Source organism: Aquarana catesbeiana, linkage group LG03, assembly GCF_042186555.1.
Source record: "Aquarana catesbeiana isolate 2022-GZ linkage group LG03, ASM4218655v1, whole genome shotgun sequence".
In the NCBI taxonomy this organism is placed as follows: domain Eukaryota; kingdom Metazoa; phylum Chordata; class Amphibia; order Anura; family Ranidae; genus Aquarana; species Aquarana catesbeiana.
The window spans coordinates 247,752,571-247,779,997 of record NC_133326.1 but is presented as its reverse complement, the minus strand read 5'-3'; the positions used below and the strand labels follow the sequence as shown (position 1 = coordinate 247,779,997).

The 27,427-nt window shown below is 44.8% G+C and overlaps 2 protein-coding genes across 2 annotated transcripts in view; one reads left to right on the top strand and one right to left on the bottom strand.

Annotated features, from left to right (window-relative positions):
- TWF1 (twinfilin actin binding protein 1) overlaps nucleotides 1-3,484 on the top strand; it is an 84,429-nt gene extending 80,945 nt beyond the window's left edge. The window contains exon 9 of the mRNA XM_073619947.1: nucleotides 268-3,484. Within this exon, the coding sequence (XP_073476048.1) occupies nucleotides 268-438 (171 nt within the window). The 3' untranslated portion in view covers nucleotides 439-3,484. The remainder of the gene's footprint in view (nucleotides 1-267) is intronic.
- Nucleotides 3,485-5,494: 2,010 nt separating this feature from the next.
- IRAK4 (interleukin 1 receptor associated kinase 4) overlaps nucleotides 5,495-27,427 on the bottom strand; it is a 76,459-nt gene continuing 54,526 nt past the window's right edge. The window contains exons 11-12 of the mRNA XM_073619946.1: nucleotides 7,671-7,829; nucleotides 5,495-7,562 (exon numbers count right to left, since the gene is read on the bottom strand). Of these exons, the coding sequence (XP_073476047.1) occupies nucleotides 7,515-7,562; nucleotides 7,671-7,829 (207 nt within the window). The 3' untranslated portion in view covers nucleotides 5,495-7,514. The remainder of the gene's footprint in view (nucleotides 7,563-7,670; nucleotides 7,830-27,427) is intronic.

Genomic DNA, 27,427 nt, shown 5'->3' with positions numbered 1-27,427 from the left:
CTTAGTTTATCCACAGTATTTTTTTTATTGTAATCTTCATACAAATGTGCAGAGGAAATGGTACTTCTAATGCTATGTGCAGTACAGTGTTCTATACGTTAGTGAACTGTGTACTACCATGAGCAAAGTGCTCTTAATTTTTCCCTCTGGAATCTTTGTGGGCTACATGTTGCAGATATGTTTCATATATAGTTGTTGATCGTATATATTGCATATAAACAATGGCACAACCAGGACTCTTCAGTCTTTTCATTTTTATTTACACAGATTGAGATAGACAATGGGGAAGAACTAACTTCAGACTTCCTTTACGATGAAGTACACCCGAAGCAACATGCACACAAGCAAAATTTTGCAAAGCCCAAGGGCCCAGCAGGGAAGAGGGGTATAAGAAGGCTGATCAGGGGTCCAGCAGAAGCTGAAACAACTAGCGACTAGAACAGCATCTAGAAGCAAGACATCATGTGTGGAGATACAGGACTGTAATCATTCCATGCCTTTATTTTTGTAGGCAGAATACAAAGTGCCTCATGATCAAAAGGGTCTGATGGGAACAGCTCTCATTACGTATAGCAATCAATCATATTCTCCTATGTTGCACTGAAAGCATAAAGGGGAATTTGATTGGTTTGAGCAAATAGCACAATTCTCTCAGATGCTTTTAGTCATGAGGCCCAATGTTTCTTTAGGTGTGTCATTCCATGTAGTAAACTCCACTTGCACCTTTTTATGTTACTCCCTTTTTTTTTTATTTCAGGCTGGAAGAATATAGTGTTCTAGTGTGTTACATATACACACATAAATGGATGAAGTAGAGATGTGTGGCAGTGCATTACTGATCTACACACCGTATAGTCTTTCAAATGAATGATTGACCTGAATGATTGGCATGTCATTGATGTGTTGGTTTTGTTAAAGTAGATTACTTGATAATATGAAATGTAGGATTCTTTTCTTTTTCTTTTTTTAAGCAAGTCAACCCACTTAGCATTTTCCTTTTTTTAGGTTCCGATTTGGTTGATGTAGCCACCACCATCTTTTACTTTTAAAATAGGTTGGTAATATGCAATAGATTTTGATCCTGCTCTAGTTCTGTACTTTAAGTAGAGAAAACGCTATTTTTTATTTTTTTTAATGTGTATATTTTATGATTTAGTATCTTATGAAATCTAATCTGTGGCTGCCTGGTGCAGCCATTCCAGTAACCAGCACTCAGTAAGTATTTACCTCAGCCATTCAGTAGAACATTTTATACTTGTCTCTACTCCACTTAATATACAGTGCATTGCCTCTGTTATTATTCACTTGGAACACTGCCATGCACCAAATTCCAACCACTACTCCTCCATTTCTATGCACAATATACCAATAATTGGGTGCTTGTGGCTGATGAAAGCCAAACTGGACTGTCTCTTTAATCCTCAGATATTTCTATTAAAGAGAAATGACTAATAATTGAGATGGATTTCATCAGATAATAATCTGGAGGGGTGTGGTTTATATCTATGCATTTAAATAAGTAGCAGCGCCCATGTTAAGTACATGAAAGTAAACTATGCAACACTAAAAGTTCCACACTTTAGGAATAAAAACCTGAAAAACACTACTTTTGCTGTGATGCAAATATATCAAAACTTCATTTTGAACACCGTGGAAATAACATTTAATGTTCATTCCACACAAGGAAATCCTATAAGGAATACTTTTACTATCCATGATACTTGAAGCTAATGAAGCATTCATGGTGCTCATAATTATTTTAGTAGGAAATACTAGCATGGTATGTTGGTGAAATCTTAGACATGACTTAAAACCGAGCTCTTCTGAGTCAAAGCTATTTTTTTTTCTGGTACTTGCCTACAAAATAGATCATGTGTTTTTTTTTTTTATTTGTGTTATGGTCTCTAGAACACACAAAACATCCTCCCTGACCCAAAAGCAACTGTTTAAAGTGACTTTGTTAGCACAGAGACACTTGTATATAATGACATACCTGCTCAAAGAAGAGTCACTATAAATATCTTTTGGCTGACTCGTTTGTTGAAATGCTACGTGCTGGCTGGTGCAGGTATTGTACTAATTGAGTTAAATACCTGTTTCTCTGCCCACACAATGTTACCCCCTGCTGGTTCGTACAGCCAGAGAATAACGAGCCCACCAGATAAACCAGGGAAGCTGGAATTCTAAACAGAAATGTGAAATGCAAGCAGCAAAGAGGTGAATTTTCAAAAACTGGCTTCTAAGAAATTCAAATATAGTGACTCTTCTTTTAGCAGGGAGGTAACTCGATTGAGAAAGGTCTCTTCTGCTGATAACATGACAAAAAGTACAAGAAAGTATGTTACATAGCTTGTCTGTGTAACTTGTCACTGCTGTGTGTTCTTTAGCAGAGTATACTCTGGAAACGTGGTCACTATGTGATTATGTGTGAGTAGAAAGAAGATAATTCTGGCATTTTTATACATATTAATCAATATGGGCTATAAAAAGGTGAGAATATAACTGCTGAGGCCATGTTACTTTCTAGTTACAAATTCAGGTTTAGCTGAGACTTTTACTTCCAAGATGAATAATAATATTGTCCAAAAATATAAAAATGCAATGTTTAATTCTGCAGCGCTATGAAGCAGATTTTTATTGACAAATCCTGCACTAAGCACTTCCTGCAACTGTACAGGAAGGTGTTGGTATAAATCTTTGCAAGCACACATTGGGGTATTTAACCTATAGCAGCTCCCTGCTCAGAACAAAGAACTGGAGCAAGATTCTGGCTTGGAACATTATTATTCTGAACTGGGATGTTGAAATATATACAGCACAATCTGCTCATTATGTAATATCCAGCAATGTTTAGTGGAGTGTCCCAATAAAATGTGTAAGACATTAATTATATTTTATATAATAGAAACATGATTAGTATCTCCTACATACATTGGCAGATATCTTGAGCATTTGATGATCTACTTCTTAAAATCATTCTACTGTGGTAGGATAATCAGCAAAGCCTTGCTTTTTATATAACCAAAGATCATTCTGATACGTTTTGTACCACAAATCTATTTTGACTGTATTCAGGAATTCAATTTGTACCCTCTCTGAGGGAAAAAAAATGCTCCTTTTCTTTAGGCCATTACAATATACTTGAATGATCAAGTCCAGTCTGTGAATGGGCTTAACTACATCTAGTTTTTATATTGCAGCTTTCTCTCTCCAAAAGCTGCAGCACCTTTCTTTTGAAGGCTTTAACTTTAGATATAGTGTGTGTTTGCTGTATAATGAAATGATTTTGTAAGAATGGCATGGTTTTACAGTTAATGCAATTCTGTTATACAACTTTATAATTCTGGACTAATTGCAATAATAGTTACATGTAGTCTTGAAAATTTGTTTGATATGTACATATGATCATCAAATGATGGGATGGATTTCAAAAGTATCCTACACATGATGAAGAGTATTTGTGAATAAACCTTAGTTAAAAGCATCCATGTGTTTGATTCCTGCTTTCCAGATACAGTTTTGTGGGAAAAGTACCTTAAAGCGGTAGTCAAAATAAATAAATAAAAAAAAAACCTCTCTCCATACAAAATAAGGGCATAATGCACTAGTATTCATTGCATACCATCACATTATGAAAGACTTACCTTGAAAAGAAACCCTCCACGGGTGTGCTGTCACCGCTGCAGAGGCTTCTGTTTTCACCTGGTCTACCTTCTGGGCTCGTGGGCTCCAGCCGCTTTAATGACCAAGCCAAGATTAAGTCACACTCGCACATGCGCAGGCTGTGACACAGAGCTCTGAAGGAATGGAACGCTGCATGTTTTAGGAGAGATTTGTTTAACTTACAGGTAAGCTTTATTATAAGCTTACCTGTAGGTACTTTAAAAATAGAGAGTTTGCTACCACTTTAAGAAAAACACTCGATAACAAAAATATAACTGCTAGTCCATGTCCAGATTTCTGTGTGCATACCGTTTAAGAGTGTACCAGAAATTAAGCCATATGAAACACAAGGAAAGAACCCTTTTGACAAGTGGAGGATCAGCTTATCTATGGGCGACCTAAAGAAGAACTATCACCATAGTGTTTTATATCCTTGTGGTATCCACCCCAGAAGAAACAAGAAGCACTTGGTCCTAATTGGATCAAAAACCAAATTGTCCCCAGCACAAACACAACTGTTAGATGGAACCAGTCTGTCATGAATTATTCTGCCACCAAATTGGTTAGTTATGGCCCTTAGGTGCAGTGCAGTGTCTAGTGTGGACCATGTGCAGTTCCAACAAACAGCCCAGCTATATCTGGTGAAGTATAGTCAGTGTTTATCTGGCGCTCCAGATGGAGTAATCCTTAGGGGTATAGTCTGTGACTGTAATAGCTGGATGGTGATGTAGCCATAGAAAAGGATATTAAGAGTTAAAAAGGAAGGCAGCCATCCTTCAGAGTGTGTCCAGAACTCTGCAAAACATGTAAGGAAAAAACAGGGAGGGGAGGCGCCGACCTGAGTGTAGTATTAAAATGATGACTTTAATAGGATAAGATTAAAAACACTTACAAAATGATAGAAGATGCATGCTCGTCAAAGTGCAGTCCTGGCATTCCACATGGCTCTGTGGGTCCCACCCAGGGGCGGACTGACCATTGAGCCACTCGGGCACTGCCCGAGGGCCCTGGGCCACTAGGGGGCCCCCATCAGGGTTGCCAGCCTCAGTAAAACAAGGGACAGTAGGTATAAATCTGTGTTTTTTTTTTTTTTTTTTTTACATCTGTCTGTGTATACTGTGTGCATGTATGTGTATATTGTGTGATTGTATACTGTGTGTGTGTGTGTGTGTGTATACTGTGTGGCCCCATAATCTCTAATTGCCTGGGGGCCCCATAATCTCCTATTGCCCGGGGGCCCCATGAGTTATCAGTCCGCCCCTGGTCCCACCGCTGTTCCGGATAGCTGGAAAGGATTGAGCAGCTGGCTGGAATGGATCACAGTGTTTCTCCAGGAGCAAAGGAACCAAGCAGCTCCACACAGACCAGCATGGACCGTGGAACAGAAAGTGATGTCACCGGCGTCTGATTGGACCTAGGCAGGGCTGGAATCTTGTCAGATGCCGGTGATGTCACTTTCTGTTCCACGGTTCATGCTGGTCTGTGTGGAGCTGCTTGGTTCCTTTGCTCCTGGAGAAACACTGTGATCCTTTCCAGCTATTCGGAACAGTGGTGGGCCCACAGAGCCAAGTGGAATGCCAGGACTGAACTTTACTTTGACGAGCATGCATCTTCTATCATCTTGTAAGTGTTTTTAATCTTATCCTAATTAAAGTCATCATTTTAATACTACACTCAGGTCGGTGCCAGCCCCCCCCCCCCCCCCCCCCCCCGTTTTTTCCTTGCATATCTGGTGAAAGGTAGTGTTATGTAAAATCATATAAAAATTCCAATGCCATGTCCAGATGAGGTACTAAGCAAGAAAGCCACCAAGGAGCTCAATGAGGAAAAATTTCCAAATAAAAGCAAGCTTCTTTATTACACAAACAACCACTTACATGGAAAGTAGACAGCCAGTTGCTCAGGGATCAGTACGATATACCCAGTGTTGCTGAGATTGCACTCTGCATGTGGCCTGTGCTAGTACAAGGATCTGTCTTTTTTTTTTTTTTTTTCTCAGCCCACACCATCACTACTTTTTAATCTTCTTATTCGGATCAATGACTACATTATGCTGCAAAATCAAAATCATTATGCTGGCCATAGCTGCACCCCAATCTGGATGTTCCCATGGGGAGTTGCAGCACAGCAATAAGCCCCTGCCGCCTCCTCCTCATTCTCCTGTATACAATTAATGTGAACACCCACAGTACTGTTGATCAGCTATATCCACCCAGATAGAGTGAATGAAGACAGGCATGGTCACAGCACAGAGGCACAGACAAAGGTACTCGCCACTAATTGCATGCTTCTTGTCTGTGCAGAGACCTCTGCTTTTCCTGCAGAGTGCTCTCATAACCCTTTTTTCTAATGACAATTACAGCACAAAATACACCACCTGATGGTCATAGTCCTAATAGTCCTGTGCCAAGTGAAGTTGCCGGCATCTTTGTCTTGAAACGCTTTTTGGGAGGAGCTGCCCTTCTACTTCATCTCTGTGCATTGGTAGCACAGGGCTAGAGGAAGAAGAGAAAGAATGATGGTGACTGTAAGACAGCATCATAATTCATAAAAACAGACTGGTAGCTAGTACTGAGCCTGCCTGCTATTGCAGGAGAGGGGCTGGAGTATCAAGCTGGTTGCTTGTGTTTTTATGAATGACCACGCTGGTCTTGTAGCCACTATCAAACACAAACTGGCATCCATTACTTTAGTCCTCTCCCTGCAATAGTAGGTTGGCGGGTTGAGGCTCTAGTCTTTTCTCAGCTACAAAGTTACAGGGCCCCTCTCTACATGCATTGTTCAGGGCCTGTCATTCTCACTTGGTTTCCTTGCTAATAGCATGATCAGACAGCAGTGGGAGGGAGGGGGCAAGCTGTTGACCATGCTAGCTAAGTATCACTTTCCAATTAGCGGAGTGTACCGCAAAACTTTAACAGGATTTTCAGGTGGCTGGTCTCGGAACGAACATCAATACACTTTGATAGAAGCATGTCCTTTATTCCATAGATCTATAAAACCAAGGGGGTACATAAACCCCCATCTTAAAAGTACTCCACACATGAAATGAAAATGTTACAGAACATCAACCCCATTAAATATATTTCTAAACAATGAGGTTTCTACCCCACATTTCCAGTGTGGTGCAAATTATATGGCTACTTAATATTGATTAATAATCCACAAAAGATCCCAAAGCGTTTGGCCAAATGAGATTCTTCAGGGAAAAGGGGGTTTATCCGTTCTGCTTAGTTCTCATTGAATCCAAAAATCCACCCTCCCACAACAACTGGTATTCCTATTGATTGATCCCTGTGTATTTCCCTCACCACATTGCAAATGCACTATGTTTGCGATCTGCTGCGGGTGTCAATACAAAGTGAACAACGCCCCAAAAGGATCGCAAATGCAGTGCGGTTTGCCTACACTGGATCGCATGGTACAAACGACCATGCGGGATGGTTGTGGTGCGGCTCCAAAAATGGTGCCTGCACTTCTTTGGTGTAATTTGAGGCCCAGTCAAAGTGAATAGGCTCAAATCGCACTGCACTGAAATTGCATGTGAATGGCACAGGAATGTGGTTTGATTACTGTGCGATTCACATGCAGCTTATAGTGTGAACGAGGGCTTAAGGTAAATACCATCTTAATAACTTAAAATATCTGCTTACTCAAAATACACCTATTTTCATACTTCCAAGAGCGCATATTCAAAGAGAAGATGGAGAAGAGTTTATATCTGCCTTGCCCTGATTGTCAGGTCAAGGCATTTGAACTCTAGTGAAAATAGCTGTCCCTGTAACTTTAGAGCTTAATGCTGTTATAATATAAAATCACATATTATGTACAAAAAATAGAAAAATTTGCATTGATCAGGAACCAGAAGAAGAGTAGGTTATATCCTCTAGAGAATGCAGCACCTAAAAAAAAAAAAAAAAAAAAAATTAAAAAAAGCGTCACGTTTCAGGTATCATATTGACAGATAATGGCTACGTATTCTACTGTACAGTATATAAACATATACATACTGTGTTAATGTTGGGTCTTTTGTTTTTCATTTGGTTCAAGCACTGACTGGCAAGGCAGTACATTTTTTCTAACAAGTTGAATTCCACATCTCCCATCTTCTTGTCCACACAATCTTCAAGAGTTTTTTCCTCCTCTTCAATTTCTTCTTTAATGTCAAGCTTTGAATAGAAGAATATACAGAGGAGGGATTTACTAAAATTGATGAACTGAAGCAATGCCTGGATGAAAAGATGAACTTTGACTTTCCTGTAAATTCCATATCTTGGAGTACTGTACAAGACACAGGCAAGTATTCATAGACCATGGGTTATACGTTCATACCTTTTAGGTAATTGGACACTGGCAAAGCTTTCAAGGACACAGCCACTGGATGCCTCCCTTGTAACTAGGGATGAGCTGAACACCCTCCTGTTAGGTTCGCAGCAGAACATGCGAACAGGCAAAAAATTCAGCAGAACACACGAACATGAATAATCAAAAGTTCTCATTTTAAAAGCTTATATGCAAGTTATTGTCATAAAAAATGTTTGGGGACCCGGGTCCTGCTCCAGGGGACATGTATCAATGCAACTTTTTTTTTAAAAAATGGCCGTTTTTTCTGGAGCAGTGATTTTTTTTTTTAAATGCTTAAGGTGATACAATAAAAATGAAATATTCCTTTAAATATCATGCCTGGGGGGTGTTTTATAGTATGCCTGTAAAGTGGTGCATTTTCCCATGTTTAGAACAGTACCACAGCAAAATGACATTTCTAAAGGAAAAATTGTCATATAAAACTGATCGCGGCTGTAATGAATTGTTGGGTCTCGGCAATATAGATACAGATAATTGAAAAAAAAAAAAAGCGCATGGGATCCCCCCCTCCATTACCAGGCCCTTTGGGTCGGGTATGAATAATAAGGGGAACCCCGAATCAAAATTCCTAAAAAAAATTGCGTGGGGGTCCCCCTAAAATCCATACCAGGCCCTTTGGGTATGATATGGAAATTAAGGGGAACCCTGCGCCAATTTTTTTAAAAAAATGGCGTAAGAGGTCCCCCCCCCCCCCAAAATCCATGCGAGACACTTATCCGAGGCCACAGGAAAAGAGGGGGGACGAGAGCGCCCCCCCCTCCTGAACCGTACCAGGCCACATGCCCTCAACATGGGGAGGGTGCTTTGGGGTAGCCCCCCAAAGCACCTTGTCCCCATCCTGATGGGGACAAGGGCCTCATCCCCACAACCCTTGCTCGGTGGTTGTGGGGGTCTGCGGGCGGGGGGGGCTTATCGGAATCTGGAAGCCCTCTTAACAAGGGGACCCCCCTGTGTGAATTGGTAATGGGGTACAAATGTACCCCTAGCATTTTACAAAAAAAGTGTCAGAATGGTAAAAAAAGACATAAGACAGCTTGGGACAAGTCATTTATTAAAAAATAAAAATGTCCCACTGTGTAAGTTCACGCCGCCCGACGGAAAAAAAAAAAGCCTCAACTGACCAGCCTCAATGGGAGGCTCCCGCCGTCTGACGAGCCTTCGCAGTGACGGCTCTTATATAACTGAGGACGGGGCCACCCGGTGACTTAACCGGGTGACTCTGCCCCCTCTGACGCACGGGTGCTACCCTGTGGAGTCAGAGGGGGCAGGGCCACCCGGTGATGTAAATGGGTGGCCCCACCCCCTGACGCCATGGGGAAGCCCCCGTGCATCTGAGGGGGCGGGGTCACCCGGTTACATCACCGGGTGGCCCCACCCTCAGTGAAAAACTCGTCAGACGGGCGTTTTTAAAAAAAATTTTTTGCATTGATACATGTTCCCTGGGACAGGACCCAGGTCCCCAAACACGTTTTATGACAATAAATTGCATATAAGCCTTTAAAATTAGCACTTTTGATTTTTCATGTCAGTGTCCCATAGACTTTAACGGTGTTTTGGCAGCTTTCGAATTTGCCGCAAACACCACATATTGTTCACCTGTTCAGCGAACAGGCGAACACCCAATGTTCAAGTCGAACTTACGTACGTCTCAAACATTGGGCTCATTCCTACTTGTAACTCTACCCCACTCCATGAGTCCTCAGTTTTGTAGCAAGCAATGCAGAGTAGAATGAAGGACTCAACGTTCCAGGTGGATAAATTAGTGCTTGATAGGAATGTCCAACCAAGTGCCTCCATGGGTAAGAAGATAAAGGAATAAATGGCTGCACATCGATTGAAATCCAAAATGTAATTTGTTGTTCACCACAATGACAACAAAGGACACCAACACACAGGTCTTGTAGATGCGTTTCACACAGTACAGTTGTGCTTAATCATTACCTCATGATTAGGCACAACTGTACTGTGTGAAACGCATCTACAAGACCTGTGTGTTGGTGTCCTTTGATGTCATCTTGGTGATCAAAAAAAAGACATTTTGGATTTCAATCGATAAGCAATGCAGAGTAACCAAGGAATGGAAGGGCCTCTGTCCTGTAATCCAATATATGGAATTTACAGAGGAGTCAAATTCCTTTTATATTAAATTGTACAGTACAGGCACATTTTTCAAAAACCTTGGGACATCCCCAAGCAATGAATGGGAAGGGTGGGCAACAACTATCTAGGAATCTAGGATGGAAAAGGACCTGGAGGTTCTAGTAGATGATAGGCTCAGCAATGGCATGCAATGCCAAGCTGCTGCTAACAAAGCAAACAGAATATTGGCATGCATTAAAAAGGGGATTCATTCCAGAGATAAAACGATAATTCTCCTGCTCTACAAGACTCTGGTCCGGCCGCACCTAGAGTATGCTGTCCAGTTCTGGGCACCAGTCCTCAGGAGGGATGTACTGGAAATGGAGCGAGTACAAAGAAGGGCAACAAAGCTAATAAAGGGTCTGGAGGATATTAGTTATGAGGAAAGTTTGCGAGCACTGAACGTATTCTCTCTGGGAGAAGAGACTTATTCTCTCTGGAGAGAGAGGATATGATTTCAATTTACAAATACTGTACTGGTGACCCCACAACAGGGATAAAACTTTTTCACGGAAGGGAGTTTAACAAGACTTGTGGCCACTCATTAAAAATTAGAACAAAAGAGGTTTAACCTTAAACTATGTAGAGGGTTCTTTACTGTAAGAGGGGCAAGGATGTGGAATTCCCTTCCACAGGCGGTGGTCTCAGAGGGAAGCATCGATCGTTTCAAGAAACCATAGATAAGCACCTGAAGGACCACATCATACAGGGCTATACAATGTAATACTGACATATCACACACATAGGATGGACTTACTATGTAACCATGTAACTGGGCAAACTATTTTGTGCCAACATGACCAACAAGGGTCAAAAGACCCAGCTTCATAGTGCTGCTGCAAGATCCTTGCATCCGAAAGCTGCATACAAATAAGATTGACAAAGTTCTACCAGGTGAACAGCCAAAGTATGAGCAGAGACCCAGGTGGCAGTCTTATGAAGCTGGGTTACAGAGGCTTGGTGCCTGGTAAGCTCAGGAATTCAAACCCATCTGGTGGAATGGGCGTGTAAAAGGTGCAGGAGATTTTTTCCTCAACAGTGTAAGCTGTAACGAACAGATTTCTTATCCATTGAGTGATGGTGGACTTGAAAGCAGGGTGTACATTGTAAGGCCCTAAGGACAGAACAAATAGGAAATCCATCTTACTAATCAAAGATTTTGCTTTGGGGTAGATTCTAATGGTTCTGTCTACATTCAGGGAACAAAGAAAGGTTTCCTTTTGAGGTTTTGGAGCAGGGCATAAGGATGGTAGGACTATGCCCTCACTGAGGTGGAAGACTGATACCACCTTAGGAAAAAAAAAAAAAAAAAAAAGGCTGGTGTTGCACATAATGCCGCGTACACACGGTCGGACTTTGCCCGGCGGATTTTTCGACGTACTTTCCGACGGACTTTGTGAATGAACGGACTTGCCTACACACAATCCACCAAAGTCCGTCGAATTCGTACGTGATGACGTACGACCGGACTAAAACAAGGAAGTTCATAGCCAGTAGCCAATAGCTGCCCTAGCGTGCCTTTTTGTCCGTCGAACTAGCATACAGACGAGCGGACTTTTCGACCGGACTCGATTTCAACGGATAAATTTTAAACAAGTTTAAAATCTAAGTCCGTCCAACTTTTGAGAAAACAAAGTCCGCTGGAGCCCACACACATCGAATTGTCCGACGAAATCCAGTCCGCCGGGCAAAGTCCGCCGTAAAGTCCGCTCGTGTGTACGCGGCATAAGACTACTTTGACATTGCGCAGGATGAGGAACGCTCATGAGAGAGCTGCCAACTCAAAAACACTTCTGACAGATGTAATAACGACCATAAAGTCCACTTTACAGGAGAGGTCAAAGGGTGGTGCTTACAGGGCAGAGAGCAATAAAACAATAATAAATCTTTCTGGAAGTGGCTTTCTAGCTCTCAGCAAGGAAGCAATAACAGACTCAGAGACCCCTCTATCTCTTAAATGTAAAAAAAATCAACGTTAAATGATTCTAACTATATATGCCTTTATTTCCAAAATGTTTTCATTATGATAAAAAAAAAAATCCCGTTTATTGTGCCTATTACAATGACTGCTTTGCTCATTGTGGCAATGCACCTACATCAATTAAGACATCCCAACCTGCCAAAACCCATTTCAGGGAGGTGGCAGACACATTTCAGGGAGGTGGCGCTGCATGGCGCCGCCCCCCCCCCCCCCCCCCCCAATCAGTGGATGATCAGGAGATAATTGGAGACTGCAGACATAGTACAGGAAACGATCAGAGACTGCAGACAAAGCACAGGAAACGATCAGAGACTGCAGACAAAGCACAGGAAACGATCAGAGACTGCAGACATAATACAGGAGACAGCCAAAGACTGCAGACATAATACAGGAGACAGCCAAAGACTGCAGACATAATACAGGAGACAGCCAAAGACTGCAGACATAATACAGGAGACTGTCAGAGACTGCAGACATGGTACAGGAGACTGTCAGAGACTGCAGACATGGTACATGAGACTGTCAGAGACTGCAGACATGGTACATGAGATTGTCAGAGACTGCAGACATGGTACATGAGATTGTCAGAGACTGCAGACATGGTACATGAGATTGTCAGAGACTGCAGACATGGTACATGAGATTGTCAGAGACTGCAGACATGGTACATGAGATTGTCAGAGACTGCAGACATGGTACATGAGATTGTCAGAGACTGCAGACATGGTACATGAGATTGTCAGAGACTGCAGACATGGTACATGAGATTGTCAGAGACTGCAGACATGGTACATGAGATTGTCAGAGACTGCAGACATGGTACATGAGATTGTCAGAGACTGCAGACATGGTACATGAGATTGTCAGAGACTGCAGACATGGTACATGAGATTGTCAGAGACTGCACACATAGCACAGGCGACGGTCAGAGACTGCACACATAGCACAGGCGACGGTCAGAGACTGCACACATAGCACAGGCGACGGTCAGAGACTGCACACATAGCACAGGCGACGGTCAGAGACTGCACACATAGCACAGGCGACGGTCAGAGACTGCACACATAGCACAGGCGACGGTCAGAGACTGCACACATAGCACAGGCGACGGTCAGAGACTGCACACATAGCACAGGCGACGGTCAGAGACTGCACACATAGCACAGGCGACGGTCAGAGACTGCACACATAGCACAGGCGACGGTCAGAGACTGCACACATAGCACAGGCGACGGTCAGAGACTGCACACATAGCACAGGCGACGGTCAGAGACTGCACACATAGCACAGGCGACGGTCAGAGACTGCACACATAGCACAGGCGACGGTCAGAGACTGCACACATAGCACAGGCGACAGTCAGAGACTGCACACATAGCACAGGCGACGGTCAGAGACTGCACACATAGCACAGGAAATGATCAGAGACTGCAGACATGGTACAGGAGACGGTTATAGACTGCAGACATGGTACAGGAGACGGTCAGAGACTGCAGACATGGTACAGGAGACGGTCAGAGACTGCAGACATGGTACAGGAGACGGTCAGAGACTGCAGACATGGTACAGGAGACGATCAGAGACTGCAGACATGGTACAGGAGACGATCAGAGACTGCAGACATGATACAGGAGATGATCAGAGACTGCAGACATGATACAGGAGATGATCAGAGACTGCAGACATGATACAGGAGATGATCAGAGACTGCAGACATGATACAGGAGATGATCAGAGACTGCAGACATGATACAGGAGATGATCAGAGACTGCAGACATGATACAGGAGATGATCAGAGACTGCAGACATGATACAGGAGATTAGACCTGTTTCACACTGAAGGCATTTTTAGCGTAAAAAATAGCGCCTGAAAAAAACCTCATCTTCAATCCCAGTGTGAGAGCCCAAATGCTTTCACACTGGAGTGGTGCACTGGCAGGACGTCAAAAAAATTCCTGCAAGTAGCTTCTTTGAGGTGCTTTAGGAGCGATGTATACAACGCTCCTAAAAGCACCCCAAAGAAGCTACTTGCAGGAATTTTTTTTTAAATAAATGGACAGTGCCTGTAAAGCACCTTGGCAGTGGTGCTTTGAACGCTTTATTTGGCCGCTAGCAGAGGTTAAAAGTACCTCTAAAACGTTCTAAAACTAGCGGCACTTTACCACCGACACCCCCAGGCTGTCAGTATGAAAGGGCTCTTAGTACATCCCATTATACATTAGATCTGTAGATGGACTACTGAGGCACAGGGGCTGTGTATCCTATGTAATCTATCATGCAATAAAACCTCTCCGAGAACAGAGTCAGCCCAGAGCACATGTAAAAGGGATGCTGGGGATGCCATCCAACAGCACACTGAACACTGAGTGTGACTTGCCTTGGCTCTCTCTCCCTGCAGCCTGAGAGAGATGGGAGGGGTAGCCATTCCAACTGAAGTTGGTGGAGACAGTGCGGGGTCCCAGTGTGAGGAGTTCATTCCTGCACATCAGCACTTAGTAGTCACTAACTAGAACCCTCGGCAGGAAGAGGAGCACTACCCCCCCACCCCCCCAGAACTGCCAGGCTGCCCTATGCTCACACTAGTGTTTTTGGACGGACACAGAGAACAGGAGGGAGGAGAGAACTCTGGCACTTCGGCGCCCCTACCTATGCTGGCACCCAGGTGAAAAGCACCCTGCCGCACCTGCCTAGGATCAGCCCTGCCACTGCCTCCCCTGGCTGGGAGGAGGGGGCAGCTCGGGCTGCTGCGGCTGACAGCTGGGAGATCGTGCTGCACTCGCGGGTGTCCATGAGCCCTCCATCAAATGCGGGAGACTCCTGCGAGTTTCGGGAGACTTGAGTTCTCTGTCAATTGCAGCCAATGGTTTCCAGGATGGTACCAATAACGACTGACAAAAGAAGGGAAGTATGACAGCAACAGTGAGCCTTGCTATTGTGCACTATTCATCTGAAGCCTTCTTGATTTTTGGTATGGTGCATTGTAGCAGGATAGAGCACAAAGCAGCGCTCATATGCTAAGCTACATGGGCAGAGCACAGGTAGTACTAGCATCAGACAGAATGGCAGTGGAGATCAGCAGCAATCACACGTGTGAGCACTTCACTTATACTGTATGTGGAATAAAAATATAAGTACTGCAGTGGCTGGCAGGCAACTGTTTATGTTGCTTACACTCCTGTGATTGTTTTAGCTTCACTCTGCTTTGCACAGCCAGGGCTAGAGGAGAATAAAAAGTAGCAACATGTGACATGCTGCATGTTCACCCTGCCCACAAACCCAGACAGAGTAGAGTGGAGCATGTGACCTGCATAAACTAGATTAAATGTATTTTTGAAATGTACGTGTTTTATGGATAATTTAATTGTGAACTAAATCCAAGAGACAGCATCAGGGTTTAGTGACACTTTAAGACCTGAACTTCCATAGCCATGTCGTTAAAGCTAGAGATTAAGAAGCAAGTTGGAATAGGGGTCCCTGTGACAGCAGATCTGGCCTGCTAGGGAGAGGCCAGGGGTCATCCTAATAGAAGTCTGAGTATGTCTGTTTAATAAGAATCAGTCTTCCTCTCTTGCATTTACACTGGGGGAAAGACATATATTAGTCTGAACTGAAACAGTAATTATCAGAGCAGCCAGAGCTACAGGTTCCTTGGTCCTGGCCACAGTCAGAGGTAGTTTGTTGTTCAATCTGGAGGCTAATGCCGCGTACACACGGTCGGACTTTCCGGCATACTTGGTCCGGCGGACCAGAGTGTGCCGGACAATCCGCCCGTGTGTGGGCGGCGGCGGACTTTTCTGGCGGACTTCTTCCCAAAAGCCCGCCGGACCTAGATTTTAAACATGTTTGAAATCTTTCCGTCGGACTCAGTTTCGGGCGGAAAGTCCGCTCGTGTGTGTGCTGGTCCGACGGAAAGCCCGCTCGTGTGTAGGCTGGTCCGACAGACCAAATACGACACGAGGGGATGGTATTGCATCTCGCGCTCGCTGCAATAGGAAAAACAAATCTTCCTATTGCGGCGAGCGCGGGGCATACCAGGCCCTTAGGTCTGGTATGGATTATAAAGGGGAACCCCGCTACGCCGAAAAAACGGCATGGGGTCCCCCTAAAATCCATACCAGACCCCGATCCGAGCACGCAGCCTGGCCGGTCAGGAAAGGGGGTGGGGACGAGCGAGCGCCCCCCCCCCTCCTGAACCGTACCAGGCCGCATGCCCTCAACATGGGGGGTGGGTGCTTTGGGGGAGGGGGGCGCCCTGCGCCCCCCCCCCCAAAGCACCTTGTCCCCATGTTGATGAGGACAAGGGCCTCTTCCCGACAACCCTGGCCGTTGGTTGTCGGGGTCTGCGGGCGGGGGCTTATCGGAATCTGGGAGCCCCCTTTAATAAGGGGGCCCCCAGATCCCGGCCCCCCACCCTATGTAAATGAGTATGGGGTACATGGTACCCCTACCCATTTACCTAGGAAAAAAGTGTAAGTAATAAAACACACTACACAGGTTTTTAAAATATTTTATTAAACAGCTCCGGGGGGGGATCTTCCTCCGGCTTCGGGGGTCTTCTTCCGGCTTCGGGGGTCCCTCCGCTTCATCTTCTCCCGGCGTCCGGTTGGTTCTTCTCCGCTCTCCGGCCTCTTCTCCCGGTGTCGCAGGTCTTCGGCCGGCCCCTCCGCTCTCTTCATGTAGCTCTATTGCGAGCGGAGGTCCGGACTTCTGGGCTTCTTGGCTTCTCTTCTCTTCTCTTCCCCCAGATGTTGACACGACGCTCTCTCCGGCTGGACTGGTCTCTGAGGGCTGCGTTGTGACTTATATAGGCGGAGACCCCGCCCCCATATGATGTCACAGTCCTTGGGCATGCTGGGACTGTGACGTTTTAGGGGGCGTGGTCGACCACGCCCCCTAAAACGTCACAGTCCCAGCATGCCCAAGGACTGTGACATCATATGGGGGCGGGGTCTCCGCCTATATAAGTCACAACGCAGCCCTCAGAGACCAGTCCAGCCGGAGAGAGCGTCGTGTCAACATCTGGGGGAAGAGAAGAGAAGAGAAGAGAAGCCAAGAAGCCAAGAAGCCCAGAAGTCCGGACCTCCGCTCGCAATAGAGCTACATGAAGAGAGCGGAGGGGCCGGCCGAAGACCTGCGACACCGGGAGAAGAGGCCGGAGAGCGGAGAAGAACCAACCGGACGCCGGGAGAAGATGAAGCGGAGGGACCCCCGAAGCCGGAAGAAGACCCCCGAAGCCGGAGGAAGATCCCCCCCCCGGAGCTGTTTAATAAAATATTTTAAAAACCTGTGTAGTGTGTTTTATTACTTACACTTTTTTCCTAGGTAAATGGGTAGGGGTACCATGTACCCCATACTCATTTACATAGGGTGGGGGGCCGGGATCTGGGGGCCCCCTTATTAAAGGGGGCTCCCAGATTCCGATAAGCCCCCGCCCGCAGACCCCGACAACCAACGGCCAGGGTTGTCGGGAAGAGGCCCTTGTCCTCATCAACATGGGGACAAGGTGCTTTGGGGGGGGGGCGCAGGGCGCCCCCCTCCCCCAAAGCACCCACCCCCCATGTTGAGGGCATGCGGCCTGGTACGGTTCAGGAGGGGGGGGGCGCTCGCTCGTCCCCACCCCCTTTCCTGACCGGCCAGGCTGCGTGCTCGGATCGGGGTCTGGTATGGATTTTAGGGGGACCCCACGCCGTTTTTTCGGCGTAGCGGGGTTCCCCTTTATAATCCATACCAGACCTAAGGGCCTGGTATGCCCCGCGACGGGGCTAGCAAGGTGTCAATCTCGCCGATAAAAGCGGCAAGATTGACATCCTTCTCTAGTCCCGTCGCACCTGAGTCACGTTCAAAATGAACGGACTTGTCCGTGTGTGGGCAAGTCCGTTCATTCTGAAAGTCCGCCGGAACTCCGGCGAAAGTCCGTCGGAAAGACGGGCGGACTTAGCCCGCCGGAAAGTCCCGGCGTGTGTGGGCAAGTCCGTCCGTTTTAAAGTCCGGCGCACCTGGCGGACAAAGTCCGTCGGAAAGTGTGCCGGACCAAGTAGGATAGAAAGTCCGCTCGTGTGTACGCGGCATAAGATGTCTACACTGGAGTTCCCTATTTCTGACATATCAGATTGAACATGTCTGGGCAAATCCCTTCCCCTTGATGCAGGTGATAGTTGCTGAGGTTGTCAGCTTTCCAGTTGTCCACTCCTGGGATATGGACCTCAGATCACTGCACAGTCTTTCTCCATCCATGAGATTATCTGGCTTGCTTCCCTCAAGGCTGCAGGACTACTGGTGCCCCTTGATGGTCGATGTAGGCCAAAGCCATAGCACTGTCTGATGGCACCCTGATTGGGTATCCTTGCAGAAGGAGAGGTCAAATAGGGTTGCCACCTGTCCGGGATTCACCCCGACAGTCCGGGTTTGAAATCATGTGGAGAGAGAATTGGGTATTCTCCTTCCTTCAGCCTGCAAGGGGTGATAGAGAGCTGGCACAGCTCAGTCTCAGACAATCTGGAGACTGGAGAGAGGAAGAAGGAGCTGCCTTGTTTGCAGTTTATGATCTGTGAGTACAGGGGGAAAGGAAGGGGGTGACAACTCTGATGCGTGCACCTGATGTAATGGGACTGTGATATGCAGAGGGACTCTGATGGAGGCACCTGATGTAAGGGGGGACTCTGACTCTTTACTTGAATTATGGATGTGATTAGCCTACTTTTATGTTATATTAGAGAACAATTGACCTCCTTAAATTTTAATTTATTACTGCTGCTCTAGGTAGCCATTTTTGCATTGCAGGTGTAGAGTGGTGTCAATTAAGTCTTAATGGCACAATCACACACCTTGCTCATTCACCTGCAGGAAAACGTATGGTAAAAAAAAAATACCATGTGTTTTGGTGCAGCACAATTTTTAAAAAGGTTATAGTTTTCACCTCTATTTGTACTACATTTTGTTTTTCATTTGTTTTGGATACTACAAAAGAAAAAATTGCTGTGCCACTAAAGTGTTTGGGTTTGACTTGAAGAAAAGGTGACAACCCTAGGATGAAGTGTTGCAGAACCATCTGTAATGCTCTGAGCTCCCAGGGGTTAATGGTGAGCTGGCTTCAAAGGGTGATCTTGTTCCTTGCACTGTGAGGAACTGGAAAACTCCTACCAAGCCTTAAAACCTGGCATCTGTTAAATTTTCCAGTGGTAGGGAAGAAAAGATTTCCCTACTGTTAAGGTTGGGCTGGAGATCCACCAAGTTAGGACATTCTTTGCTTGGCTGAACAGGAGCATGGGTAGGTTGAGAGAAGGAGTATGCTTGTTCCAGGTCAATAAGATGTTGTGTTGGAAAGGTCTCGAATGAAATAGGGCAATTCGTTCAACCTCAGAGGGAGTTACCATTAGGCCTAGAACTCTCCTGGAGGTTCTTATTGTGGGATGTCTTTAGGATCTCTAAGTGTGGGCTGTGAGAGATTTTTTTTTTTCTGAAGAAAAATCAATGCTTTGGATGTGTCCAGGACCAGACCCAAGTATTCCAGGTGCAGAGAAAGTTGGAAAAGCAGATTTTTGGAAATGTATCACCCAACCAAAGGCCTGGAGCATCTAAGTTGTCCTGTGGATTTTTACAAATAGCTACAAGGAAGATGAGTCTTTCAGGAGAAGGTCATCTAGATAACCTGTGACCTGGATGCCCTGAGTTCTGATGAGGTCAAAAAGAAGTGCTAGGTCCTTTGTGAATACTCTGGGAGCAGAGAGTAGGTACAATCTCCAGGCTGCTAAGGCCAGTCGTAATGGTTGCGGATGTAGGGTATTTCCTTCAGACAGGAGATGAGGAGTCACCGGCAGAGTAACCAGTGTGCACACGCTAAGATCCATTGCCAGAGAAACCAGTAAGGAAATACTGTGATGACTGTCAAATTCTTTCAATCTCCTCAGGAATTTCAGGATTAAAGAAATTGGAGGGAAGGCATAGGCCAGTTGCCCAACCCAAGGATGGGTGAAGGCATCCATCCTCTCCGCTAAGGGATAAGGGTAGCGCGAGAGGAACCGGCTCACCTTGCAGATGGTTGATGAGGCAAAAATATCCATCTTGCGGACACCCCTACTCGTGGATGATCTGTTTGAACACTTCAGGGTGAAGGGCCCATTCGTTGGAGTCCATGAATTGTCTGGATAGGCAATCTGCTTCCAAGTTCTGACAGCCTGGAAGATATATGGCCATCAAATCTGGGAGATAGTGTTGTGCCAATGTCATGATTGGTTCCACCTCTTTTAAGAGGGACTTGAGGTGTGTCCTGCCTTGTTGCTGTATGTAGGACACTGCTGCCGTGTTGTTCAGATGGAGCAGGACTGGGTGACCCTGTATGTGAGGCAGCAAGGTGGCCAACGCCATGAATGCTGCTTGAAGTTCCAGAATACTGGAAACTAGGCCCTGAGTGGGAAATTCCCGTCTGCCCTGGATCTTGAGTTGTTTGCAGGTGGCGCCCCACCCTGTTGCGCTGGCATCTGTGGTAACAATGATCCATGACTGCGGCCCTAATGGACAATGCCATTTAGCGTTTGTTTCGTCTACCACCAGAGACTCTGGTGCCTCCGGCTGGTGATCCTGATTAGCTGGACTAGACAAACTCTTCCACTGCATCAGGAAGCCTTGTTGGAAAACTGAGTTTCCAGTGAGCCCAGGGGATCATCGGAATAACATGAAGCCATCGTCCCAAGAGGACTCATGCACTGGGATGCTGACATCACTGGTGCAGCCAATGCCTGTTGGAACTTCTCCCTGATTTTGGGGAGTTTCTGGAGGTGACAAAGAAGCTGTGGCCGCCTGAATATTGAATTGGGCCCCTAGGTAGACCATATTCTGTGTAGGCTCCAGCTGGCTCTGGTAATGCCTGTCCCTCAACGCAAATCTGAGGAACTGCTGGTATGACTGAAGGATCGGGACATGGTGGTAGGCATATTGCAAGTCCACTGAAATCCTCCAGGCTCCTGGTTGAAAAACCTGGATTATGGTATGGAGAGACTCCATCTTGAGTTGATCCGGATAAATTGATTCGGATAAATTGATTCAGCCTCTTGAGGTAGTTCTGGAGGCTGCCGTTTGAACAGCCAATAATGGCCTTGCATGACTGTGGACTGAATCCGACGGTTTTTGGCAGTGGTCTTGCTGGAACTGGGTCACTCTGAGCCACCTGGCTCCAACTGCCATCAGGGCAGGCCTGGCATTAAAAGGGCTTCTGGGTATCTTGGGGAACTGCAGGAGTCTTAGCTTGATCTTACGAAGGTTGACTGTGTACCCCTCCAATGCCTTCTGAAGTCCTTGGATGGGCAAAAGCCTTCAAAATCCCAGTACCTGTTTGGCGCTACTCTGGATGGTTGCCCCCTCTGGACCTTCGATCTTGGGGCAGAAGACCTGATTTTTCTCCTGTAACCCTGGAAATGGCAGTTTCCATTTTTTTGGCCAAACAGCGCCGTCCCATCAAAAGGCAGTTTACAGCAATTCTGCTTTGAAGATGGGTTAGCCACCCAGGGTTTTAGCCACAGCGCTCTTTTGGCTGTGACTGAGCTGAGCATAGCTCTGGAGGACTGATGTCTATAGCTGCCTCACCTGTTAAGTCCACCGAGAGTTTTATCTCATCAAGAGGCTTGATGATTTTTTTCTTTTGGCAACTGATTTTTAATCGCATACTCCAAGTTCTGTGCCCACACTCGAATAGCACTTGCTACAGATGTTAAAGCAATGGCGGGTTTACAAGCACCACCTGCCGTGAGGCAAGTCCATGTCAATGTGTCAATCAAGGATATCGTGAAAGGAGGAAGAGTCTTCCATCGGAAGTGTCACATTTTTGGCCAGTCTGGTGACCTTTGGTGGGTTAGATAAAGGAGTCGCATCCTCCTCCGTTAATGGATACAACTTCTGCAACCCATTTTCTCTCCCCCTTTTCACATTCCTCCTGAAACAGGCCTTTTATTTCTGTTATAAGGAAAGGTAGCTTCCTGTTTCTTTAGGTTCCTCCTATGGAACCCAAAGGCTTGTTCACACTTGCAGCAGGCTCTGCTATTGCACTGAAAAGCGATCTGTGCTTAGGTCACTTTTCAGAGGCATTTGATATTATCACGTAGAGGGGACAAGTGTTCCTGCTATGCGATTTTCAAACAGCGATTTGTAGGCAATGTTGCAACTCACATGGGAGCGGCCCATCCACTTGGCTGCCCTACGTGTGCAAAAAGAAGCCCCTGCTCTTATTTAGGGGCGACCAGTTTTGCACAATGTTTTTAAAGGCCCGTTCTCCCATGTGACAATCACAGCAGAATTGCATCGCATTTGGGGTGCCCTGAAAGGATAGAGGCACCTAATGCATGTTGTGCAGCGATTGCCACACAATTTAAAATCAGATTATATGGTGTGTAATAGGTTTTTTCCTTCTTTGGAGGAGGTTCCGGATCTTCCCATTCCAGTGCAGCTTTTTCTGCCTTAATGAATGGTGGTATTAGGCATCTTCCTACTTACCGAAAGTTGGCCCTTCCCTGGTATTGTGGTGGTCTTGGTTATGTGGCGTTAGGCTCATGCTGGAGGAAGAACCGAAAGGTGCAAGAGGGGACTGCATGGCAACAGAGAGAAATAAGGGAAGCGAAAGAGAAAAAAAATACATATATACCCCCCCTTTTTTTGGCAAAGAATAACAAATTTAAGTAAAAGAAATCTGGGCTAACCCAGGCCCCCCCCCCCGTTGGTGCGTTTAGCAGCCTAAGATGTGGGACTGCATGCGGACAGAGGCTTGAACCCAGACGGACTCCGACATAGTCGGCAAATAAGAGCTTTATCCCAAATGATCTTTTGAGGACAAAGGAGAATGGGAGGTAGCTCTCAGTCAGACTTTTGTAGAGCTAAACAGGTCCTGTGGGTGGATATGTGGGTGGATATAGGGGCAGAACTATATCATATGTGTGCTGCCATGTTTGGCATCAGGAAAATACTTTTCTGGAGTGATCCAATCACCATAGATAGCTCATTCTATTTGTTCATGAAGGAGGAATGTCTTAACAGTTTTTTGCAGGTCTCTTTGTGCCCACATGGGTCTGGCAAGATGGAGGAGAAACAGGAACTACAATGCTGAGGCTTTTGCACAGCAAAAGAAAAAAAAAAAAAAAAAAAGAAGGTCTGTGAAGCTCTCATTTCAGGTGTACGAGAATGTGTGGGAAAATAATTATTTAAACTTCCTCTAACATTGTTTATATATCCTTTCTACAACACTTCTGCATCTGTCTGGTCTAAGGCAGACATAGGAGGATCTGCCTAGAGACTGAGGAGCTGGAAAAGGGATGTGGTGTTTTGTAACCCTGGACAAAGATGTGTTAAGACCATTAATTGTCCAAGGAAGTGAGACATAGATGCAGAAAATTCTGCTTTTGTCAGATACGTCGCTTGTTTCATGGCTGAGATAGAGCAAGAATTGGATGCAAAGGCTCTGAGTTTTGTGTAGGTCTTAAGCAGAGTAAATGTTTGTCTGAGTTTAGCCATTGCTCCTTTTCACTTGGTTTCCACTATAGCTACGGATAAGAGTATTCATCTGTGGGATACTTGTAGAGTAGGTTGCGGAATATCAGATAAGCATGTCCAGAAGGAGTATGTAGCCATCTGGGTGTATTTAATCCTGTAACGAATCCTCGAGGCGAAAGGGTGGGAGGAAACAGTCCAAACATACCTCTGACTTTTACAGTACTAGTCAGAGATACAGGATGACCCTGTCTTATCTGTCCACAACACTGCACATTAAGTCCAGGCTTTGCTCGTCACGTTGGGCATACCCCCAATAAGGGGATTCAGGGTCTGGGTTTCATAAAGATGGGCCACAGCCCTGGACCTGTATAGCACCTTTTGGCTGACTACATCATGTTGCAGTAAGTGTCAAAGTGAGTGCCTATGCAGGATCCAGTGCCCGAAGCAACACTACAGGCTGGCCCCACAGCATGGGGTCCAGGTACATCTCCCAAGTTTGCGCCAATCTTGATGCACTGCTTCTATTTTTATAATGCAGTGAAGGAGACAATGGGAGAGTTGAAGTATCTGAAGACAATAAAATAATAAATGAGTTAAAACATTTGCTGACCGGCCAACAGTAATTTTACTGCTAGCTGGTGACTTCCCCATGGATCTCCAGTACATTGCAGTGCTTATGCACACAGTGACGGAGTCCAGTGCACACAGCGGATTGCATTGCCTGATATTGGGCCGTTGTGATCGGCCCACATACCACATGATTACCTAGTAAACAACAGTCATGCATGGAATGCATTTAGGACATTATTGTTTACTACTGTGTGTGATCTGTGATGGGTAACCAGTGATCACATGATACATGGGCCAATCACAGCAACCTGCACCGTGTGATAACTGTCGGCAAATCACAGAATCACAACAGTAAACAATGGGTCATGAATAAAAGCCATTTATAACCGTCCAAATGATTGCGGTTAGAGTGATCATCACTGTAACAAGAAACCAGTGTAAAAAAACGAAACAATCCCCGATCAACCCCCAGAATAGTACAGTGTCACTATGGTGACGCTGAACTACTCTGATGACAGTAGGTTAAAAAAAAAAAAAATAAAAAAAAAAAGTTAAAAAAAATTCCTAATCACCGCCACACCATAGGACGGCACTGCCGCAGTTTTACTAAGGTAACATCGTTTCGCATTTTGGCCACTAAGGGCGAGCCCGCAGCGTGTGCCCGAGGCAGATGCGAGTTTCCAGCGGGTGCGATGACCGCCAGGCACCCTCGAACACTCGTGACAAATCCCAGTTCTTTCAGGGGAAAAGAGCGCGAGAGATCGTGTGTTCATACTAAGTATGAACACCGATCTCTCTCTCCTCCTAGACAGTCCCACCCCCCCCCCCTACAGTTAGAACACACCTAGGGAACACAGTTAACCCCTTGATTGCCCCCTAGTCTTAACCCCTTCCCTGCCAGTGACATTTATACAGTAATCAGGGTATTTTTATAGCACTGATCGCTGTATAATTGTCAATGGTCCCAAAAATGTGTCAAAAGTGTCCAATTTGTCCACCGCAATATCGCAGTCCTGATAAAAATCGCAGATCGCCGCCATTGTTAATTTTTTTTTTACTAATACTAAAAATGCCAACTTTTGCGCAAACCAATCAATATACGCTTATTGTGATTTTTTTAACCAAAAGTATGCAGAATACATATCGGCCAAAACTGAGAATTTTTTTTTTTTTTTTTTTTTTAAATGTGGGATATTTATTATAGCAAAAAGTAAGAGTGTTTTTTTTTCAAAATTGTTGCTCTTCTTTTGTTTATAGCACAAAAAATAAAAACCGCAGAGGTGATCAAACAACACCAAAAGAAAGCTCTATTTGTGGGGAAAAAAAGACGTCAATTTTGTTTGGGTACAGCGTCGCATGACCACGCAATTGTCAGTAAAAGCAACACAGTGCCGTTTCTCAAAAAATGGCCTGGTCATTGAGCAGCCAAATTTTCCAGGGTTGAAGTGGTTAATTTCTTCATTTTCTAAAAAATTGTGTCAAAAAATGACAACTTCAAAAAACTCGCCATACCTCTTACTAAATACCTTAGACTGCCTATGCAGCAATAACTCTAGATGGAGCTGCTGGTTTAAGCGGGCTTGTTACCTTCACTCTCCTTCCCTCTGTTTTACCGGCACTGGGTCTAGGGTTCCGTTGAGTTTACCTCTGGACGATACACGCACCAACACTTGAGTACGTTTTCAATGCTTTATTAAACAATTTACTAAGGAAGTAGCAGGAAAGAGGCAGAAGGGAAACTGCAGAAGAAACTCAAATATCTTCTTGTAAGATTCTTGACAAATGTCCTGGTAGAATTTGGATATTACAATAGAATGCGCTCCCCTCGTGGGACACACTCTTTGCTCGCCTGAATAGGCCTCTCTCACTTGCCTAGCAAACAGTACGTAGCATGAACAAAAGTCTCTGCCACAGACTTGTTTGGGATAAACCTGTACGATCCTCTGCCACAGGATGTATTGGTCTTTCTGCAATGAACGTCAGTCACAGTGCTTGAACCTTTAAGCCAACCCGGCAACACTATGCTGTATAGTTACTTTAGGATACGTCTTCCAACTGAGTCACCAGGCCCCTCTCCAGACCAGCACGCTGCGTGATCCTTCCATGACGGGTCCTCCCCTGGGATCTCCTCGGTTGTCCAGCTTCTTCACTCTGGATAGACAGCTCAGGACCATTCCTCCGCTGCTGTGGAAGGCCCCAGACAAGCTTCTGGGCCCCCGGAACAGAGGACCATGAGATTGCTCTCTAACGCATAACTGTCGGTCAGGAGGGCCAGCAGGTGGCTGTAAAACGAACCCCACAATATGGCGTCTGTCCCATAAATACCCTCCCCCAGAATGCAACTCGGAGGACCACCTCCACCGAGTTGTCTCCGGGACAGAAGAGCATCCATACGCTTCGACATGTTGCCTTTCCAACACTGACCAGTGATAACAGCGACACCCACCGGTCAGCCTGGAAACACACAACGTCAGCCAAGCTGGAACAGAGGCAAACCTAAACTTTCCTAACGAACAAGTTACTAAATTTACCTAACATATGGTAGATCGCAAATCTACCAGCGCTACACTACTTTCCAAAAAGGGGTCATTTTGGGGGGATTTGTTATGTCCTGGCATTTTAGGGCCTCAAGAATGGGATAAGCATTTAGTACATCAGGACTGATCACGTTTCAAAAATACAGTATTATTTTTTTATATATATATATATATAGATATATATATCTATATATATATCTCTCTATATATATATCTATATATCTATATATCTCTCTATATATATATCTATATATCTCTCTATATATATATCTATATATCTATATATCTATATATATATATCTCTATATCTCTATATATATCTCTATATCTATCTATCTATCTATCTATCTATCTATCTATCTATCTATCTATCTATCTATCTATCTATCTATCTATCTATCTATCTATCTATCTATCTATCTATCTATCTATCTATCTATATCTATCTATATCTCTCTATATCTCTCTATATCTCTATATCTCTATATCTCTATATCTCTATATCTATATATATATATATATATATATATATATATATATATATATATATATATATATATATATATATATATATATATATATATATATATATATATATATCTCTATATCTATATATATATATATATATATATATATATATATATATATATATATCTCTATATCTATATATATATATATATATATCTCTATATCTATATATAT